At 52.3% G+C, this 20,161-nt stretch overlaps 2 protein-coding genes across 2 annotated transcripts in view; one reads left to right on the top strand and one right to left on the bottom strand.

Annotated features, from left to right (window-relative positions):
• The window catches only part of TBCD (tubulin folding cofactor D), a 106,763-nt gene that overhangs the window by 64,306 nt on the left and 22,296 nt on the right, over positions 1-20,161 (bottom strand). The window contains exons 8-13 of the mRNA XM_056115263.1: positions 17,996-18,041; positions 16,981-17,113; positions 15,297-15,451; positions 14,594-14,654; positions 13,094-13,168; positions 9,953-10,047 (exon numbers count right to left, since the gene is read on the bottom strand). Of these exons, the coding sequence (XP_055971238.1) occupies positions 9,953-10,047; positions 13,094-13,168; positions 14,594-14,654; positions 15,297-15,451; positions 16,981-17,113; positions 17,996-18,041 (565 nt within the window). The remainder of the gene's footprint in view (positions 1-9,952; positions 10,048-13,093; positions 13,169-14,593; positions 14,655-15,296; positions 15,452-16,980; positions 17,114-17,995; positions 18,042-20,161) is intronic.
• On the top strand, positions 687-3,761 carry ZNF750 (zinc finger protein 750). Its single transcript, XM_056115264.1, has 2 exons — positions 687-2,139; positions 2,424-3,761. The coding sequence occupies exons 1-2, from the start codon at positions 740-742 to the stop codon at positions 3,118-3,120; spliced, it is 2,097 nt and encodes a 698-aa protein (XP_055971239.1). The 5' UTR covers positions 687-739; the 3' UTR covers positions 3,121-3,761.

Raw genomic sequence — 20,161 nt, 5'->3', positions numbered from 1 at the left:
CCCCAGCCCTGAGGGAATCTTCCTCTGTGCTGGAGGCCTGGCTCTCCGTCTCCCCGGGATTAGGCCATGCAAAGCTCAGACTGTGTCACTCAGAAGCATAGCTGTTGCCACTGCTCTCTCCTGACCCTGAGATGGTGGTGGGCACTCAGCTCCCTACACATGGGCCACCCAGAACCACACCACAACCAGAAGCAGACACAGATTCTCAGCAGCCACACAAGTGACAGAGTGCAAACTGTCTGCTGTTCCTCAGTCCCAAACACCCTCACGCAGAACACACCCATGAGGTGCCTGGACGGACAGAGGCCAGAGGGGTCTAAGTAATCACATGGGGACACCTACCTGCTCCAGTCGGTGAGGTCAGCCCTGTGCACAGAAATACTCCCTAGTGCGGGTCCCAACCATCCACAAGCTCTGTGGCTTCTTCCACATGCTGGAGATAAGACTCCCCCAAACCCAGAGCCACAGGTCTCTGCAACTAAGAGATGTTCCACATCTAGCCGAGACAGGCAGGACAGGGGTGAGGGGGTCGGGAAGGCTCATCAGGGGGTTGGGGAGGGGGTGGAGGAAGACCAAGTCCCTCTCCTGGTGGTAACGTTGCAGGATCCTGAAACTAAGCTCTGTCCCCCATCGCAGCTCCGCTTCCTGAAGACCCTCTGCCCGCAAGGAGCACACCAGCACAGCACCTGGTCAGGACAGCGGAGGAGGGCGAGTGGCAGCGCCCCATCGCGCCACGAGCATGAGTCTCCTCAAAGAGCGGAAGCCTAAGAAGCCGCACTACATCCCACGGCCCCCCGGGAAACCCTTCAAGTACAAGTGCTTCCAGTGCCCCTTCACCTGCAATGAGAAGTCGCATCTCTTCAACCACATGAAGTATGGCCTCTGCAAGAACTCCATCACCCTGGTGTCCGAGCAGGACCGCAGCCCCAAGTGCCCCAAGGCAGGCTCCCTGGACCCCAAGCAAGCCCACCTCACCGAACCCACGGCCAAGCCCACACCCCCCAAGCCCCTGCACCACAGCCTGCCACCCTTTGAGCCCAGGCTTCACGGCCTGACCCCAGATGACACCAAGGAGAACCTGGAGCTGCGTGTGCGCGGACCCCACAAGGGCCCTGGACCCAAGTCTGCCCCCCACAGGGAGGCAGCACCCCAGAGCCCTGCCCCCGATGCTGCTGTGAGCGCACCACCCCTCCTAGACGGCACAGCACGTCCCTCTGCCTTTGTGCCCGTGGGAGAACACAGGCTCAAAGGGCCTGAGCGCACCGAGGCCACTGAGACACCGGCCCTGCCCAGCCCCCCTGCCAAGACCTCCCCCTTCCACACCAAGTCAGCCTTCCACGCGCCTGGCTACCCTTGGAAGGCTGGTGCACCCTTCCTGCCCCCTGACTTCCCGCACAAAGTGCCTTCAACCAAGGGGCTCGGCGCCATGCCTCCGTTCCTGCACCCCACCATCCCCGAGTATCCGCCACACTTCTACACAGAGCATGGCCTGGCCACCATCTATTCACCCTACCTGCTCACAGGGAGCGCACCTGAGTGTGAAAGCCCCCTGCTGCCTGTCTACGGGGCGCAGGACCACAGACACCTCCTGACCCCACCCGGGCCGCTGCCCTCTGCATACGACCACTACCGGTTCCTCCAGCAGTACCACTCCAGCCTGTCGCTCCCGTATGGCTTCTACAGGCCTGAGCCAGCTCTGTCCTACGGTCTCCGGTTGCCACCACTCCCTGGTGTGACCCGAGACCCAGGCCCACACCTTCTGGAGGAGGCTGCCCTGCTCTACCCAGCCTCCAGCCCGCCCAAGATCCATGCCTCCCACTCCCACAAAAAAAACACAGAGTTCGAGAAAGAAAGTCCAACTCCTGAGGCCAAAGAGTCTTCTAAGGAGGGGCAAAGGGACACAGAAGGGGCCAAGATGAGCCCCCGCGCAGGCAGCGCGGCCACCGGTTCCCCAGGAAGGCCCAGCCCCACCAACTTCACACAGACAGGCCAGTCAGGTGCCTCAAACCACAGCCCCCCCAGCGTTCCAGGAAGATCCCACCCGCCTGAAGAGAGCCCCACAACCTCCCAGCCCATCAGGCACAGCCCCAGCCTACCACACCCTCAAGCTCTGGACAATGCAGCCGACTCTCCCCACAGGTAAGGATGGTCCTTTCAGGATGGACAGAATAAACAGCAAGCAGGAAGGGAGCTTGCCTTGTGCCCAGCCAACCAGAGTTCCATTCCTGACACCCCATATGGTCCAATAAGCCCCACCAGTGATTCCTGAGCCCAGAACCAGGAGTTAGCCCTGAGCATCACCCGGTGTGACCCAAAAAACAAAACCAAAACCAAAAAAAAAAAAATCTTCCCATTCAAACCTCCACGCAGAGCTGGTCCCAGCAGAATCTATCACTCATGCTGCCTCTCTCTGTCTCCTCTAGCCTCAACGGTGCACCGGAGGACCTGTGGACGCAGTCAGGAAGACACACTCCAGACATGGAGCCCGCCCCATCGAGCCCTGAGGAAAGCTCCGGGATCGCCCCACTGAACCTATGCAAGAGAGCAGAGCAGAGCCCCCCTTCCGCACACGGCCAAAGCTGCAGCAGCCTCCGCGAGCCACAGGACGTGCCTCTCAATCTGTCAGTGAGGGATGCCTGCAATACTCGCACCCAGCGACCGCCCTTCCACAGTCCCCGATCAGAGACAGACCCTGCTGCTGCTGCTCCAGAGACAGAAACAGAAGGTTCTGGAGATGGGCAGGAATATACCGAGAGCAGTCCTACCGGTGCTGACAGAGACACAGCCCCCTCTGTCACCCCCAATGGGAAGGCCAGGGACACCCCTGCAGTTGACAGCAGCGAAGAGCAGAAGCAGACGGCAGCTGTGGCCCTCTGCCAGCTGGCGGCCTACAGCCCCGGGAATGTGCGGCCAGGCGAGGGTGAGCCCACAGCCCGCGATGAGCACCCCCATAGCATCAGCCCTAAGGAAAGCCAGGAGGCTCCAGCTGACCTCAGACCCAAAGGACAAAAGAGGACAAGTCCAAGGGAAGCAGGAAAGTCCCAGCAAGGAAGCAAGAAGCCAAAGCCAACCAGCACAACCCGGGTGTTCACATTGAGGAAAAGAACGCGACTGTCCTAGGGTGCCTAGGGTGCTTCACAGCTCCCAGCGGCAAAGCCAGACACCAGCTCAAGCTCCTGTTGGTCTCTACAATGCAGTTTCCTTTCTCATGTCAGAAAACAGCTTTAGCTTGCCGTTTCTATAAATTGCAAGCCTGTATACCCAGAGGTGCTTCCCACCTGGGTCCAAACAATAACTGAATGTCTCACACTCCAAGCACTGGCTTTTATTTTTGTAAACTGTCAAGCAAGATGTGCAGGACTCAATGATAATGTTTAGGTGTCGGCCATATTACAGGACACCTACAAATACTTTCTTATAAATAGCTTAGCACTGTAAGTTTCGACCTCTCTCCTATTTCAGTCCAGCTGTGTGTTCTGAAGTCACACTATGTGAAATAAAGGCAGGAAAAGACATTTTTAGTACCAGCAATAAAATGCTGCAGAAATGTTGTGATATTATGACTGAATAATGCACAAACATCAAGAGGCTATTTATACATATAATTTATTTTCATTAGGGAAAGGGTTATTACTGGTGAAGGAATTGTCAACATGTTTTCTTTATAATGTTACGGTGAATTTCCTGACTCACCCAGCCTCATTTTCCACTTCCTAAAATGATGTAATATATTGCTAATTTTCCAATAAACTTCTAGGTGAACCTTAGAGATATGTAAAATGCAAATAAATATTAACTGTGTTATTCTTACTCTAGGGTATTTTGCTAACTGGATGAAAAAAGTTTAGTACTGAGACAACCTGAGCTAGTGTGAGTGTCTATGTGGGGGTGTGAATGCACACGTGTGCAGGTGTGTGTGAATGTGAGTGCACAGTATATGAACACACAGGTGTGAGTACATATGTACACATACGCCAGCATGAGTGTATGTGTGTGTGCACGAGCACAGGTATATACATGCAGATGGTGTGTGCACCTGAATATGTGAATGTACCTGCATGAATATGCTGGAATGAGTGTACATATATGCATACACCAGTGTGAGTGCACATGTGTGTGTGCATCTAGACACATGTGTACATACAGATGGTGTGTGTGTTTGAATATGAGTACAATGTATATAAATATTTAGGTGTGAGTGCACATGTATGCAAATACCAGTATGGAGTGCATGTGTATGTATGTGCATGTGGAAATGTGTGTTCATGCAGATGGTGTGTGCACATGAATGTATGTGAATGCATGAGTGCACAGTAAATGAATACATATGTATGCATATGCCAGTGTGAGTGCACGTGTGTATGCATGTGGACACCTGTGTGCAGGTGCATATCAGATACATGTGCAGCAAGGCACATGTTTGTGCACAAAGGTGAGTGTGTACGATGCAAGTGCAGTGTGTGACTGCACACATGTGCGTGCACAGGCACTGAGAGTGGACCATGTAATGCACAAAGCTAGAACAGTGCTGAGTGACTCACCTCTTATTGGGGAGGAAGAGCTTGTTCCCAGAGCCCATCCAGATGCTGAAGGTATCCCGTTCCTGCTCGTAGCCCTTTCACGGCCACCTTTTCTCCCACTTACCAACAAGGAAGGCATCATCCCTCCAGCATCACCCAGGGTGTCTGCCATGGACCACCACCCCAGGACTGAGGACAGGCTGCAGGAGCCAGTAAGAGGGGCCCTATCGGCAGGAGATGCTTACTCCTCACTGGCACCCCCCCATACAAGCTCCCTGAAGGTAACCAGAGTTCAAGGAACAACCCTGAAGCCCCATCTGACTTGGGCGTAAGCAGAGCTTTTTAGTATGTAAGGGTGAAAAATCAAATTTTAAGGAGAATAAAAATTCAGGCTTGGCAGACCTTGCATTGGTGAGGTACATGCACTGCTCTCCATGCTGGCACAAGTTCTACTGTGAATCATTGATTTCCTGCAGAATGCTACTTTCTATCCTTCTGATTGGAGACTCTGGACTCTCAACCTGAGAAGCTTAAATACCTCAAGTCTGTGAGATAATGAATGGATTTTTAGTCACAGACATGCTCTTGTCTGAGACAAGACGAGCATCACACTCAGAAAATTTCTCTGACATAGTTAAGATGACCTTCCTGTTCATCATGAAGGAATTCCTAACTGGGATTGGGAGGTCTGAAGTTAGAGTGCCAGGATTATTGGACAGACCAAAGGAGAGATGCATCTTTCATTTTAGAATGACAGGATTCAGGAAATCAAGTATCACTCTGCCACCAGGTTCAATGTGTGTAACACCACCAATTCCAAGTCATGAAAGGAAAACACAGCTGGTCAGTTTTTAAGGAGTACATAAGGTTGCTATTACCAATGACCCTAAAAGCACCAAGGTGCCACTTGAGCACCTGCAGAACCCAATCTAAGGTGTAATCCCACATAGCTCTGACCAACTGGACACGGGTTGGGGGGCAGGAGTGGGTACAGTGGGTCGGGTGTTTGCCTTGCAGGTGGCTGACGTGGGTTGGATCCCCATCATCCCATATGGTCCCCCAGCACCACCAGGAGTAACTCCTGAGTGCAGAGCTAGGAGTAACACCTGAGCATTACCAGGTGTGAGCCAAAAAGCTCCCCTACCAAGAGAAAAAAAAAACTTGACACGGATTGGATGAGACTCAGAGGGGAGCTGGCTCTGCAGGTTCTATAAGCTCACAAGCCTGGACAAACACCAACACGGTGACCTCTGCTTTCCTGTCAGGTCCAGAAGCCTACATTCCAGACTCTGCCAGAACCCCACAACCCACAGATAAGCTCTGGTCGTGCCTGACCAACTGAACACAGTCAGAAGGAGAGTCAGAGGTCCCAAGTCTGAGAACACTGTCTTAGAGTTTCCCAAGGCATCGGACATCATCCAAACGACAAGTCAAAGAAGCAGGGAACCCAGCCCTCCCGTATCAGAGTACTGCAGGAGGCAGCCTGTCCCTACTGCTCCTGAGGGCAAGCAGCCAGCAGGGCAGGGCAAAAGCAATGCCCACTGTCCATCTGACTGAAGAAGTTCTCACACGTTCCACCAAAAACTGTGGGTGACCAGCAGCTTCACTCCTTCCTTGGTCTATCCAGAGGCAAAAACACACCAATTCTGGTGTGGGCTGCCTCTGCCCCTGCCCCAGCCACAATGCACCAAGAGCACCTGCGGCAGCTCCCTAGAAAGAGGATCTCTGAGCTGACTCTGGTGCAAGGAGTCCCTCAGGTCTTGTTGATGCCAGGCCCCTCACCCCAATCAGCTCCCTAACAAAGTCCCTACACACTTCATCCTGTCTTGGTTCAGCTTCTTCTCAGCTGTAGCTTGAGTGCCAGCCATGGATGATGTCCCAGATCAGGCAGAGAGGCAGCTCCATAAGACAGTGATCTAACCAGAAACCTTTAGCTGTGACTGGGGTGATGCTTCAGAACACTGTTCCCAGTCTGCAGGGGGAGGTCACTGCTGTCACTGCTGATGCTGACACAACAGGATACAGACTCTTAACAACCAATCTGCAAGGAACCCAGACCTTGCAGAAGTCCCTGAATCAGGGAGAGCAACACCCCCAGGAGGGTGGAACCTAATTTCCAGAGTTACCACATGGGGCTAGTCAAAATGTCAAGACTTCAACCAAAAAACCTGGCCATGGACAGCCAGGTACGAGACTGCAGTGACAAGGCACACGGGGCCTCATGGGATGGGGGGTGGAACTGGCCCCCCTCCCCACCCTGATGAGGCCCCGAGTTGCTGCCCACAAATTGCTCCTCCGGCTCCTGAACGGTCATGATCCCAGAGGCACACAAACCAATCTCGGAACCCAGCGGCTTTTGGCAGAAATCCCTCCAGACTTATTACTAAAATATCAGAAATCCAAAATCAGCCACACAACATCATATGCTCTTTATAATCAGCAATAGGAAACAAATTATCTAATGATGTCTTATAAGTGGAGAGAGAGTAAAGTGGAAATCTTCTGCCACACAGGCAGGGGGAGGGGTGGGATGGGGGTACACTAAGGTTCTTGGTGGTGGAAAATGTGCACTGGTGAAGGGATCGTGTCTGATCATTGTATGACCAGACTTAAACTGGAAAGCTTTGTAACTGTTCTCACAGTGACTCAATAAATAAAAAACAAATTAAAAATTAAAAAAAAAAAACACCTGGCCAGAGATGGCTCAGCAGAGCACATACTTTGCATAAGAGAGTTCCAGGTTTGATTCTGACACTACCCAACTCCCAGCACCAAACCAAAACAAAAAATAAAACTTAACAAGGATGGGCAGAAGAGAGTACATGGGCGAAGGCACAGCATCTGACATGCGCTGACCCAAGTTCATCAGTCCCCTGAGTACAGCAGTAGTTGCCTTGCACGTGGCTGACCCAGGTTTAATCCCTGGCATCCCATATTGGCCCCCAAGCACCACCAGGAGTGATTCCTGAGCACAAAGCCAGGAATAAGCCCCAAGTACCCACTGGGCATGACCCCAAAACAAAAAAATTTTTTTTAATTTTTTTAAATAAACAATGGCATCGTCCCTGCCACCTCTGGGAGTTACCCAAACCTGGCATTATCCTACACATGCAGGAGTTGGCACATCTGTCCACCAGGCACAGAACAGCCTGCAGAGAGAGCCTGGTTCAGGCAGAAGCACTGCTGGACAGGCGATACCCAAGTCAAGTAACCTCCATACTCCCTCCAGAAGCAAATCCTAAGCCTGATGGTCAGCACACAGAGCAGCCATATGCAGAGTGGCTTTGATGGGTGACACACTCCATGCTTACACTGTCACTCACACCCCTGTCCTCACACATGCAGGTCATGTCTCAGACAGAAGGAAAGGTGACATGAGACCATGAAAGTTAGTTTCCACAATCGGGAGGAAAACAATGAGTTTTTTTTTCTTTTTGGGTCACACCCAGTGATGTTCAAGGGTTACTCCTGGCTTTGCACTCAGGAATTACTCCTGGCGGTGCTTGGGGGACCATATGGGATGCCAGGGACCAAACCCGGGTCAGCCGCGTGCAAGGCAAGCACCCTACCTGCTGTGCTATCGCTCCAGCCCCGGAAAACAATGATTTCTTAGGTGTGACTCTGGAAATAAGTGATCCAAGCGCTGGCATGACAGACTATAAGACCCCAGGTATCAGAGAATCAATCCATCAACCAGATGGTTAGAATTGGCTGGCACTCAGAGCTCAGCAGGACACACTTGGTGCGCACTACTCTTCCAGTGCCACAGTGAAAACCAGCCCAGTGTTTCCTATGGGCAAAGGGACGAAGCGTCATTTCTCTCCAAGGAGCACATCTGAACACAGTATCATGCACTGGGGAACCGTGTCCAGCAGCAGTGTGGGAAAAGGAGCCAGAGATGAGCCAGGCCATGGGCAGGGGTCACCTGAATCAGCCTGCAGCCCCCTCAAAAGAAGGCACTGCTCAGACAGCACACCCATTCCAGGTCAGCCTCAGCACAGAACCCCCATCTGCCCAGAAAGGCAGCTCAAGGCTCACAATCACCAAGCTTCACGAGGACAGAGGATGAAGAGATATAATAGAGCACACAACTGGGTACTGGGCAGCAGTGAAGAGGCCTGAAGGTCAGTCTGCTGAGGATGCCCTCTGAGGCGAGGCAGCAGGCAATTCTGTCCTGGAGCAAATCAGGGTAGGACCCCACAGACGACAGCTGGAGGATGACCACCTCCCATATGCAACCTGCTGTGAACAGAATTGCTATTAATGACACTTTAAGTGCCACTATAAAGACACCAAAACATGTATCAACATCAGAGACTCTGCAAAGAGTAAGAGACGCCAGCACAAACAGTGCTCAAGATCCCATCTCTGAGAACACCCAGAAGGCAGGCTGGCGGTTAAAAGGGCCCAGAGGTCCAGCACAGCCCTGGTTTATGAGACTCCCTGAACACACCCCCTCTGGAAGCCCCAGGCATCACCAGGAGGCATCACCAGGTTGGACCCATAAAAAAGGATGTGCCAAAGAAAGAGCACAGGAGTTAAGGATACTGCATTTAGGCAAGCCCATTCGAAAAGCAGCATAAAGGGGCACAGAAACACTGCCAGGAGTAAGCCCAAAAAACATAGTGAAAATAACAAAGCAAGTTGGTAGATGCTCCTGAGTCCACTGAGGAACAGTGAAACTGATCTGAAATGGAACTGTGATGGCTGAATATACTAAAATCACTGAACTCTAAAATGCATGCTTCATATCGCAATAAACCTGCTTGATTAAAAATTTAAAAAAAAAGCTGAACAGCAAAAAGAAATCGTGGGTCTAAGAGCTTCTCAGGCTTTAATGCCAAGTGCAAAAGCATCACCTGTGATTCTGCAGTCCAGTGCTAGGGAGGGAGACACAGTCCGCACCAAGGCTCTGTATGCCAGACCCCAGTCACCACTCAGATTTCTCCTCTGTCCAAAGAGGCACCACCAGCCACACCCAGGGACACCCCCACCCCCAACAGGGCCATAGGGCCATGACTAGTCACCACTCTGCAAGGTCAGGAGCTCATCAGTCCAGGAAGCCCCTCCTCAGGTCCCTGAGCTTGTTCTCAGAGCCCTAGGGTCACTTTGCAGGACACACATAAGTACACAGACCATAATGAGCCACAGCATCCCAGATGTAGAGATTGTGGACAAGAAAAACTTGGAAAAGGAACAGGTCTGAGATTTAATTTTCTGCTGAAGGGGTAAGAGGGTGGGGTGAGGTGGTAGGGAGCCAACAGAAAATGAACCCAGTGTGTTCTCTCCTGCTGAGAGAAGTATGAAGTGTGAAGTGAAGAGGGCAGTGTAGCCTGTAGTGTGTGCTCCTGGGCCACACAGGGAAACAATGGTGAAGAGCCCAGTACCCTGCAAAGCCCAGTGATACAGCACCAGCATATGGCCTCACTCACCATCCTCAAGTCGCGATGGAAGCAACAAGCCTCTTCTGCCCAGTTCCGCCAACGCCAGACACCCACCATGCCAGGCACTGTCCGTCTCCTGGAAACTGAGAAAACAGAGAACTGGGACCACAGTGCCCACACAACTCCACCAAGACTCCCTGAGCAGGAAGAACCTGCAGAGGATAGTGCCCCCACAAGCATCCCACCAGGAGGAAGGGAAGAGCAGGTCCAGCCAGCAGCCATGATGGCTCTGAGACTATAGTGCCAGCCAGGCACTGCCCACACAGCACCACATAGCACAGGTTCTGCCAAACTGAGGCTGGAAGGGTATGGGTAGGGATGGACATAGCTGGCTTGGATGAACAAAAAGTGGCAAAAATGGAGAACGAAAAGGCACTCAGAGAATTTTTCACACTGTGTGACATACAGACTTTAATAAATAATTGGAATGCGGAACTGTCAGCTGCAAACAAAACCTGTTATTCAACAAAAACTTCCCCACAGATGTGACACAGACCCGGGAACCTATGAGGGGAAAAGGAGAGCCTTTCCTAGACCAAGAGGCTGTTCAAGACGCCCCCTGGGCTAAAGAAACAAAACAGGAAACTCTTCACCAAAGTGCAGGAGCCACTGAGAGCTTCTACCTATTCTGAGCAAACACCAACACAAGAACTGGACGGCACCACCCCCCATCCCCGCCGTGAACACCTGGGGTACCAGCAGGAAAAGCCAAGCCCTGTATGCCAAGGACCCAGGCTGCAGACACCTGCCTGTCCCCGAGCACTGTCTGGGACTCGGGCCCAGGAAGCACGCTGGTGTGCCTGACAGCCCACAGTGCACACTACACTCTCAAAGGTGCTCCAACACCTGGCCCAGTCTGCTCCAAGCCTCACCTACGGAGATGACAGCACCTGCACTGACTTGAGGCCAGGGAGCACACACACTCACACCAACCCCCATCTATGGGCATGACACAGTCAACCCCAAGGGAAGGGGCCCAGTCAGACTGCCTTACAGCCTGTGTCCCTAGAGGAGACAAGGGGAAGAAAGGGATACCCCCCAGGAATAGCACCCTCAGCCACAAAGGCTGTCAGCAACAAGGCTGCAGCACGGCACCCCCACCGAGGCCAAGTGGACGCAGAGCCAGAGGGCCCCAACCCCAATATGATGCGGCACCCACTGAACCAGGGAACAGGCAACCCCTGCAAGCAGCTGAACGCAAGTCCTGGCCTGGCAGAAGGGGTGGCACAAGAGAGGAGGCCCAGCAAATGAAGGCTCTAGAGAAAGGCCAGACGGGACCAGGAGGGGAGAGAAAGGAGAGGGACCATGGGCCCCCCAGAGGCAGTGGGAGTGACGTGGCAGGCACATGAACAGCCGTCCTGTGGCAATTCTCACACAGCTCACAAACTTAGTGCTCACATCCTGGGAGCTCACACTCCTAAGAACTCACACACTTAATGCTCACACACTTAGTGCTCACACCCTGGGAGCTCATACTCCTAAGAACTCACACACTTAATGCTCACACACTTAGTGCTCACATTCCTGAGAACTCACATGTAGTGCTCACACTGCCAAATGCTCACATTCCTGAGAGCTCACACTCCCAAGAACTCACACACTTAATACTCATACTGAGAACTCTAACATTTAATGCCCACCCTCCCAGCAACCCATACTTAGTGCTCACAGCCCCAAGAGCTCATACTTAGTGTTCACACTGAGAAATTAAACTCTTAATGCTCACACCCAAGAGTTCAGAGTACTCACACTCTCAAGCTCATATTCCTGAGAACTCACATGCTTAGTACTCACACTGAGAGCTCACACATAGTGCTCACACTGAGAACTCACACAGTACTCAAACCCAAGAGCTCACAGTGCTCATTCATACCCGAAAGCTCACACTTAGTGCTTACACCCCCGAGAGCTCACATGCTTAAGTGCTTACATTCCTGAAAGTTCACGTTCCACTCCCAAGAACTCACATGCTTAGTACTCACAGTCCCAAACTTATTCCCAAGAGCTCACACTTAGTGCTCCCAAGTGCTCACACACAAAGGCTCACCCACTCCGACACACACACCTGTGAGCACACTTATGCTACCAGGACGTTAGGCGTCTGTCTCTAACCCAAAAGTCTCAGGCTCAGCCCCCAAGCTGCACACCCAGCCACATCCACATCCTAGCTGCCACATGTTGCTCAGAAGCTCAGACAAATGTGACCCAAGCCCTGTTACATCTACACACTGCACTTAAGTCCAATAAAAGTAAATGGAGGGGCTGGAGCAATAGCACAGCGGATAGGGCCTTGCACGTGGCCAATCCAGGTTCGATTCCCAGCATCCCATATGGTACCCTGAGCACCACCAGGAGTAATTCCTGAGTGCAGAGCCAGGAATAAACCCCTGTGCATCCCCTTGTGTGACCCAAAAAGCAAAAAAAAAAAAAAAAAAAAAGAAAGTAAATGGAGGTGTCAAAGCAATAGTATATCAGGTAGGGCATTTGCCTTACATGCAGCCCAGGGTTCGATCCCCAGCATCCTATATGGTCCCCTGAGCAACACCAGGAGTAATTCCTGAGTGCAAAGCCAGAAGCTACCCCTGAGCACCATTTTTGGGATCACACCTGACCCAAAAAAATGCCAAAAAAAAAGTAAATGGAGCCTCGACTGCAGCCCACAGCAGCCTCTCTGCAACGTCTCAGGCAACCATAGACACAGATCTATAGCACCATCATCATAGAAAGTTCCAGGAAGTGAGGACCAGTATTCTCAAGGAATAAATGCATGTATACTTGAAGCAGATATTTTGTTTTTAAGTAAACAGGTTTTATTTGGAAGATTTGAGGAACTGGGGGAGAGGGAGAGAGAATAATATGCTCAAGAGAGAACACAGTCTCCAGAGTGGGCAGAAAGCCCCAGTACACATCCCAAGGTTAGAATATGAAGGAATGGAAGTACACATCTCAAGAAAGTTTTTCTTTCTTCCTTTTTTAATGTATGCAGCGCACACTAATCAAAGAAATAAGCCAAAAATAAATCAAATTCTCAAATTTAACCTCCACAAGAGGAAGCGAAATTTGGAGGCAGTTCAGGTCTGAGAAGCCAGTGTAGAGAGCCAGTGCTGAGAACCCCTGGTCCATACATACCTGAAGCAATCCAGCACAGACCCCACCACATCATCCGCCAGCTCTTTGGGAAGCCTTCCCGCAATCCTGCCAATCCTAAAACAGAGAAGAACCCCATCAGCACAGACAGACACTTTTCCACGGACCCAACAAACAGTGGGGCACGTGCAGAGCACCAGGGATGAGTATGAGTCTCTGCTGTGCTGTGCAGAAAGGAAGGCAGGTGAGGGGGTTAGGCAGCTCATTCCCGCCTGGGGTGTGAGGCTAGCACCAAGTACTGGAAACTGGAAATGTAGTACAGGGGACCACAGAGACTTTTGCATTCATTTTATCAGTGGATTTTCCCTGATATAAAGTCATAACTCCTAGAAAAACTAGGCTGGGGGGACCCTCCTGGAACAAAAAGGCCAGCAGCCTAACGAGGTAGGTCCCTAGGGGCTCAGAGAGGCCTGATCCGGTCAGGCAGCCTGAGAGATATGCTCTCTGCAGGTGGCTGCCCAGATGGGACCAAGGCCAGCACCAGCCCACTAGATACCACCATATGGCACCTGCTTGCTGTTGGGGGGTGGTCATGCCCATCAGTGGGCTGTGGTGACAACAGGGAAGGTCAAGGAAAGAACAGCAAAGGTCACATAAGTGGATCTGTGTGATAAGGAAGTAGCTGGAAGTTAGCCTCGGGGGTCACTTTTAAATTGGAACTTTGTAGGCAAGGTAGGTAGCTCAGTGGCACAGCTCTTGCCTTGCATGTGTGAGGTCCTCGGTTTGACCCTTAGAAACAGTAAAAAAAAAAGATGCATCTAAAATTTTACTCTTGGACTGGAGAGTTTATTCAGCAGGTTAAGGAGCTTGCCTGGCATCTGGCTGACCTGAGTTTAGTCCCTGGCACTGTATTGGGTCCTCTGGGCCTTCACAGATCCCTAAGCACAGCGTCAGGAGTAAGTTCTAATTACTGGCAGGAGTAATCCTGGGCATGGAGCCAGAAGTAAGCCCTAGCACAGCTGGGTGTGGCCCCAAAACAATCAATTGGTCAGTCAAATGGAAAACTTTTGACAGAGAGCTTGCCTTGCATTCCAGACCTGTGGTGCAAGCCCCAACACCAACAGGAGGAGTCCCAGAGCAGAGTCAGAAGGAGATCCCTGAGCACCACCGGGTGGTGCCTAAACCCTCCCACCCCAAAAAGTTTAACTGACATCTTGATCTGGTAGATAGCTTGATATGCTGGAGTGTCTCCCAGTTTGCACCAGGCCTGAGTTCAATTCCTGGACCCATGCACTGAACTGACCAGCTACACAGCCAGGCCAAATATTGCTGGAATGGGCCCGGCACACACTGAGCACTACTTGCAAGCACTTAAAAAAATAAAAAATGGACCCTAAAGCAGTAACCTGTGTCTATTTACACAGTAACCTGGTGTGTGTCTCTTTCCATTTCTCAGCTGACCATACCCACACTTGATCAAGCAGCTCAGTCAGTCTTGGGACACAACTCCTACCCTCACCTCCCACCCCCACTGGCACCTACCCTTTAGCTGCAGACCACCGCACAATAGTGTCCGTGTCCTTCAGCCCGCCCAGCAGCTGCTCTGCAAGTACAAGAAGATGGCCAAAGAGCTTAGCATGACCCCCAGTTGGGAGTGAGCCACGCCTCCAGCCTGCAACCTGCCCACCCCTACACAACATTCGAGCACCCAGAAGGGGAGACCATTCAGAAGCCCGAATCTGTAACAGGAAGAAAATGCTTCCCTCTGGCTTTATAGGGAATCATGGAAAACCCCTTCCTGGCCACTGTCTAGGAGCCAATACCCAACACACAGAGGCTTCAAGTGTGCTGGGGTGCAAACGGCCCCCTGGGAAGACTATTTGCCACAGGCTGCAGGAGGTGCTTCCTGGGCTGAAGCAAGAAAAGTCTCACAGAGACCCAAAGACACTGGGAAGTACCAGATGTTTCAACATCAGAGCCCTGATGCCCAACAGGTAGACCCTTAACCAAGGGCACCCACCCACCCAGGAAGGTAGGCCAATGGCATAGAAGAGGAGGACAGGCATGAGGTCTCAGGTCAAATTGCTCCTTCCCTCCTGCCATGAGAAGAATGGGGTGGGGATGCAGGTGCTGAAAACTCTGGCAAGCAGCCTGCTGAGCAGGGAGGCAGAGAGGGCAGGGGATGAGGGTGGCCGGCACAGACCAGTGGTCCACCCACTCTGCCACAGTTCGAGGGCCCACACACCAATCACACTCTCTAATTCCTCAGGGACATCGCTGTCATCGTCATCCTCCTCCTCCACCTTGGGATCCTTGGGGTTCTGTGTCTGTCCCAGCTCACTCTGATTCTGACTGGACAGCTGCAGGTTGGTGGCCAACAAGCGGCACCCACGCTGGTACCTGCAAGGCAACAGGAGTATCTCAGCACAGTATCACAATCCAAACTAGAAGATCAGTTCCTGCCCCCAAACCAGCAAGCCAGGGTCTCTGTGACCTGGAGGACACCTGACAGGGCTCAGGGGAGGACAAACTGCATGCCTACAGGCTACCCTCACCCCATCTACAGCAGACCCAAGCTCTAAATGAGCCTCCCAAAGGGCCACACTCTGGTCAAGAAAGCAGAAAACAAAGCACAGCATGGAGGCAGGAGGGGACCAACAGTACACTCCCAACCAGACCAGTCTTCAGCAGCCATGGTCCTCTATGCCCAGGCACAGCTTCTGCCTCCAGCCCAGATCCAGCACCACCTTCCCCAGGGATCACGAACCTGCTGTCCCACTACACTGCCCAACACCTACAGAGAGGATACAGCAAGGGTTCACAAAGCACTTGGGTCAGGGTCTATGCAGAACAAGCCCCAGGACAAGCCCCTCCCTTCCAGATAGCAGGCCACACCTCAGGGCAGCCCCCTGAGGAAGGATGCCAGTCAGGAAACACAGGGTGCTGGAGTGTAAAACCTAGTGGTCTGCATCTTAGCATCTATCTCTACAGCCAGGGGCAGCAAGCAGCGCACAGGTGTCCTTCCTCTGACCGTCACCATAGGCTCCAGACACACTCCTAAGGGTAGAGTACATCAGGGTGCACTTCCCCATGCTCACCTCCACTGCAGGCAGCCTCAGGCCTACCATGGGCACAAAGAGCAGGGCCCAAGGCATTGTACCACATTTGAAGCAGAGTGCTGAGTGACAGGACAGCACCCTCCAACTGCAGCAACCCCAATTCCCAACTCACAGAAACTGCTACTCTGAACACACACCATTTCAAGATGCTAAACTTACGCCACTGCTGCTACAACTACGACTGGTCACACATACCCCATTTGGTCTTTGTTCCAGATGGGGTGTTTGGTCTGCAAATGAGGCAAGTGCCAGCAAAAGGAAGGACGGGAGGTGGTACACCAGGAAGGCACAGAGGGATGAGTCCTCTCCTCCCAGACCTGAGCCACAGCCTGTGTGAAATGAAGCACTCCCAGAGCTCCCCGAGTTCTGAGGCAAAAGAAGAGCCTGTGCAAAGCTCTGGCCTGTGGGTAGTCAGAGCATGGGGACAAGGCAGACTAGACTGGCTGATGGGAAGGGATGCGATGGGGGGAGAAGGAAGACTGAGTCCCCACCTGGGGCCAACTGCTGGGGACACACACTGAGCAGCTGCCAGTCGGAGGAGCAGCAGGACCATGCGAGTGCTATATGCAGTATCTGAGCCGCACTGGCCTGGCACTACAAACCATCTGGCAGCCAGCTGGGAGGGGCTGGACCATAGCCTGCACAGATGCACCTGCAACCTTCGTTGGACTGGTGAGGGGACAGAGCCAGAAGCCTCCTGGAAACCTGCTCCAGGCCTGACCCAGTCTGAAGATCAAAGCCGAGAGCAGAGGCGCATCTGCAGGGGCTGTCACACAGATTTCCCCAATGCCCACAGCCTGGTACACCAACCTCCACTTGGCCACCCTGGGTCTCAGGAAGGTGAGGCCCAGCCGCTGCACAAGCTTCACCCCCAATTTCCGGAGCAGAGTCTGATTGCTTTCGGGGAGCCTGCAGCCATCCAGGCAGCGAAGAACAACAGCAGCTGCAATCAAAGCACAGGGCAGACAGGAGGCTATTGCGCCATCTTCTAAATGCCACCTGCAGTGCCCTAACAGAGTGGACTCCCCAATGCAGCATGATGGACCCTGAGTACTGCCAGCCATGCCTTTCAGTGTATCGAAGAGCTAGGCACTTTCTTTTACATGAAAACAACCCCAGTTAGACCCCCAGCACTGCATAGGGTCCCCCAAGTCCCACCAGGCTTGATCTCTGAGCACAGAGCCAGGAGTCAGCCTTGAGCACCACCAGATGTGGCTCAAATGCACACCCCACCATCACCAACAAAAAAGAAAAAAAAAATCTAGGGACCAGAGCTATAGTACAGCAGGTAGGGCATTTGCCTACACGCAGGTGACCCAGGTTCAATCCACCGGGAATAATTCCTAAGCACAAAGCCAGCAGATACCCCCAGAACATTGCCAGGTGTGACTCCCAATACCCCCCAAAAAACAATCTAGACTGGTTGAAGCTGCTCAACTTTCTCCTTATGAAACACAGCCATGGAGCCCAAGACCAACAAGGCCCAGGTAGAGAAAGCTGTTCTCAACCAGACAGTCCTGCAAAAGCATGTGATGGGCATGAGAAACCGCACCATAGGTCTTGGGGCTGTAGAGGGTGTTAGGGAAGTCACATGATCAGAGATACAGACTGATTCCAGAATCATGTGATTGCATGCAAGCAGAGAGATGGCAAGAGAACCCAAACATCCCCCACAAAACCTAGAAGCCAGACCACTCCATACACAGGCACTGGAAACAAACAGAAACCCAAAGAGTGAAATAATCTCCAGAAACACCGAGTAAGGGGGTATGCTGATTATATACAACAAGCCACATCACAAAAGACCTCTTACAAACACACTCACCATAGGGCAGACAGTCTTCACGTTTTCCATGCTTAAATATTTGTGCCTGAAAAAAAAAATCCTATGAAAATGATGTAGATACGTTCACATATTTGAAACATAAATTATAAAAATAATTTATAACATTTCCAATTCAGAGACCAGCCCCACAAGAAAATATAGAGGAAAAAGGGGCCTGAGCGATAGTACTGTGGGGAGGGTGTTTCCCTTGCACACAACCAACCGAGGTTCAATCCCCAGCATCCCATATGGTTCCCTGAGCCCATCAGAATTAATTCCTGAGTGTAGAGTCAGGAGTAACCCATGAGAACCACCAGGTGTGGCCCGCCTCCAGAGAGAAAACTGTCTAAGGTGCATCTTCAACAGAGTGGCAGTGCTAAGGGGAAGAGCCACTCTGTCAGACCTCAGAGGAGCTGCAGACCTGTGCCCAAAACGAACATGGGCTAGTCATCTCAGCGATGACAGACCAAGCTTTCCCAGGGCTCACCGAGCTTCTCCCTCTCAGTCCCGCCTCAGAGCCTAGTGCCTACGGAAAGAGGCCACACAGTTACTATCCAGCAACCCCAACCCAGTGTCGACACTTGCTTCTGGATGATAAAGGACCATCCCAATCACCAGGCCTGAGAACCAAGAGCCCAAGGACGGGCACTGACAGGAATTGTGAGGAATATCTCTTCCTCCAAAAGCAGCATGGAAGGGCTTGAGAAGAGAGGCTAAGAGTTTGTCCCCAAGTGCCACCCTACATGTCCCGAACACATTCCCTGGCACCCCAACAAAGTGTGCATCCCACAATCCCATGTGAGTGACCCCAAAACTAGAGTACTGATGCAGAGTGGAATATATGAGACTGACCACTCTGTATCACAAAACAACAAAATAACAGACACAACAGACACACTGAGGGTGACATCTTCCTGACAAGGGCACACTGATTGCAACAGGGAGAGACCAAGTCCTGATGGCTGAGAAGGGCTAGCCAAGTACCTGCTCTACAAGTCGCGGCTGAACTGTATGTCCACCTACAACAGGCCTGGGCTGGCAGCGGAGGACACAGCCTTTGACTCAGGAGAAACAGCATAGGGCCTGCAGTTCTCTCAGAAAGAACCGATCCACCTCAGGACAGTCTCAACCTCATTCCTCTTCCAGGGTCCATGGACCCTGCGTGCCCTCAGACACCAGCCTCCAGGCACTGTCCCCTCGCAGACACTTCCTCAGAGACCCACCTGCCTCCTAGGAGAATTATGCACACAGGGATGCACATAGCATGTGTTCATCAGTCAAGGTGCAGAGATCACCTCCCCCTGCAGCCCTTCCACAGGGAGACCACAAAATCCACATGCACCAACAGGATAGCTGGTCCCCCACACGCCGGCTTGGCGGCAGCTGGCGCAGAGTACTCAAGCTTACTGTAATAGTAAACTTGCTGTTTAGGAATCACGTGAAGTTCTACCCAGGAGGTTGGTCCTGCATGTGACCCTGGCTCCCACCTTCCATACTGTGGCACATACAAGGCACATGGGGGTTGGGAGGTAAATCCAAGATGCCTGTGAAGCTCCTGCTACAGGGAGTAGTCCTGCTAGTCAGAAGACGTGGTAGAGGCAGGAAGGAAGAGCAACAGGAAGGGCAGTGCCCACCCGCCCAGGATCAAGCTCCTGGCCTTATCTCGCACCAGGAATGAGCTGTCGAACACCAGAGAGAGCAGGAGTACTTCATCAACATCCTTTTATGCCAAGCCTCCCCTAAGCTGACTCTGAGGGCAAAGGCAGGGAAAGGAAGGAAGGGAAGAAATACAGCCATGGTGATTTATGCCAATGGGGGGCTATCCTCAGAGCTGGGCAGTGCCATTTCCTGCGAGCACTGACCCTCAGAGGAGCCCCAGGGAGAGACAACAGCTCTGCCTGGGCAATTCCACACACCACACTCACCCCAGACTTTACACCCGTCCACCGCTCCCCACCAAACTGGCTTTTCTGCCACGTGCAAATCAGTGCCCCTCCTGGGGCATGTTCTCCATACATGAGTCACGGGCGTCAGCTGCTGGGGGCAAGTCTGCCCTGTTGCCAAGCCGGAAGTACGAGTCTAAGGCTCCCCTGAGGCATCCCCAAGTCAAGGTCAAGGAAAGCAGCTCCACCCAGGGCTGGGTGTCACTCCCCAGCACCCGCCAGA

This window comes from Sorex fumeus, unplaced genomic scaffold, assembly GCF_029834395.1.
Source record: "Sorex fumeus unplaced genomic scaffold, SorFum_2.1 ptg000029l, whole genome shotgun sequence".
NCBI classification, from domain to species: Eukaryota; Metazoa; Chordata; class Mammalia; order Eulipotyphla; family Soricidae; genus Sorex; species Sorex fumeus.
The sequence above is the reverse complement of the archived record's forward strand: the minus strand, read 5'-3'. Positions and strand labels throughout refer to the sequence as shown.

Coding starts and splice junctions, on each gene's coding strand:
- ZNF750 (XM_056115264.1), top strand. CDS start 740: ATGAGTCTCCTCAAAGAGCGGAAGCCTAAGAAGCCGCACTACATCCCA. Junction 2,140..2,423: donor GCAGCCGACTCTCCCCACAG/GTAAGGATGGTC, acceptor TGTCTCCTCTAG/CCTCAACGGTGCACCGGAGG.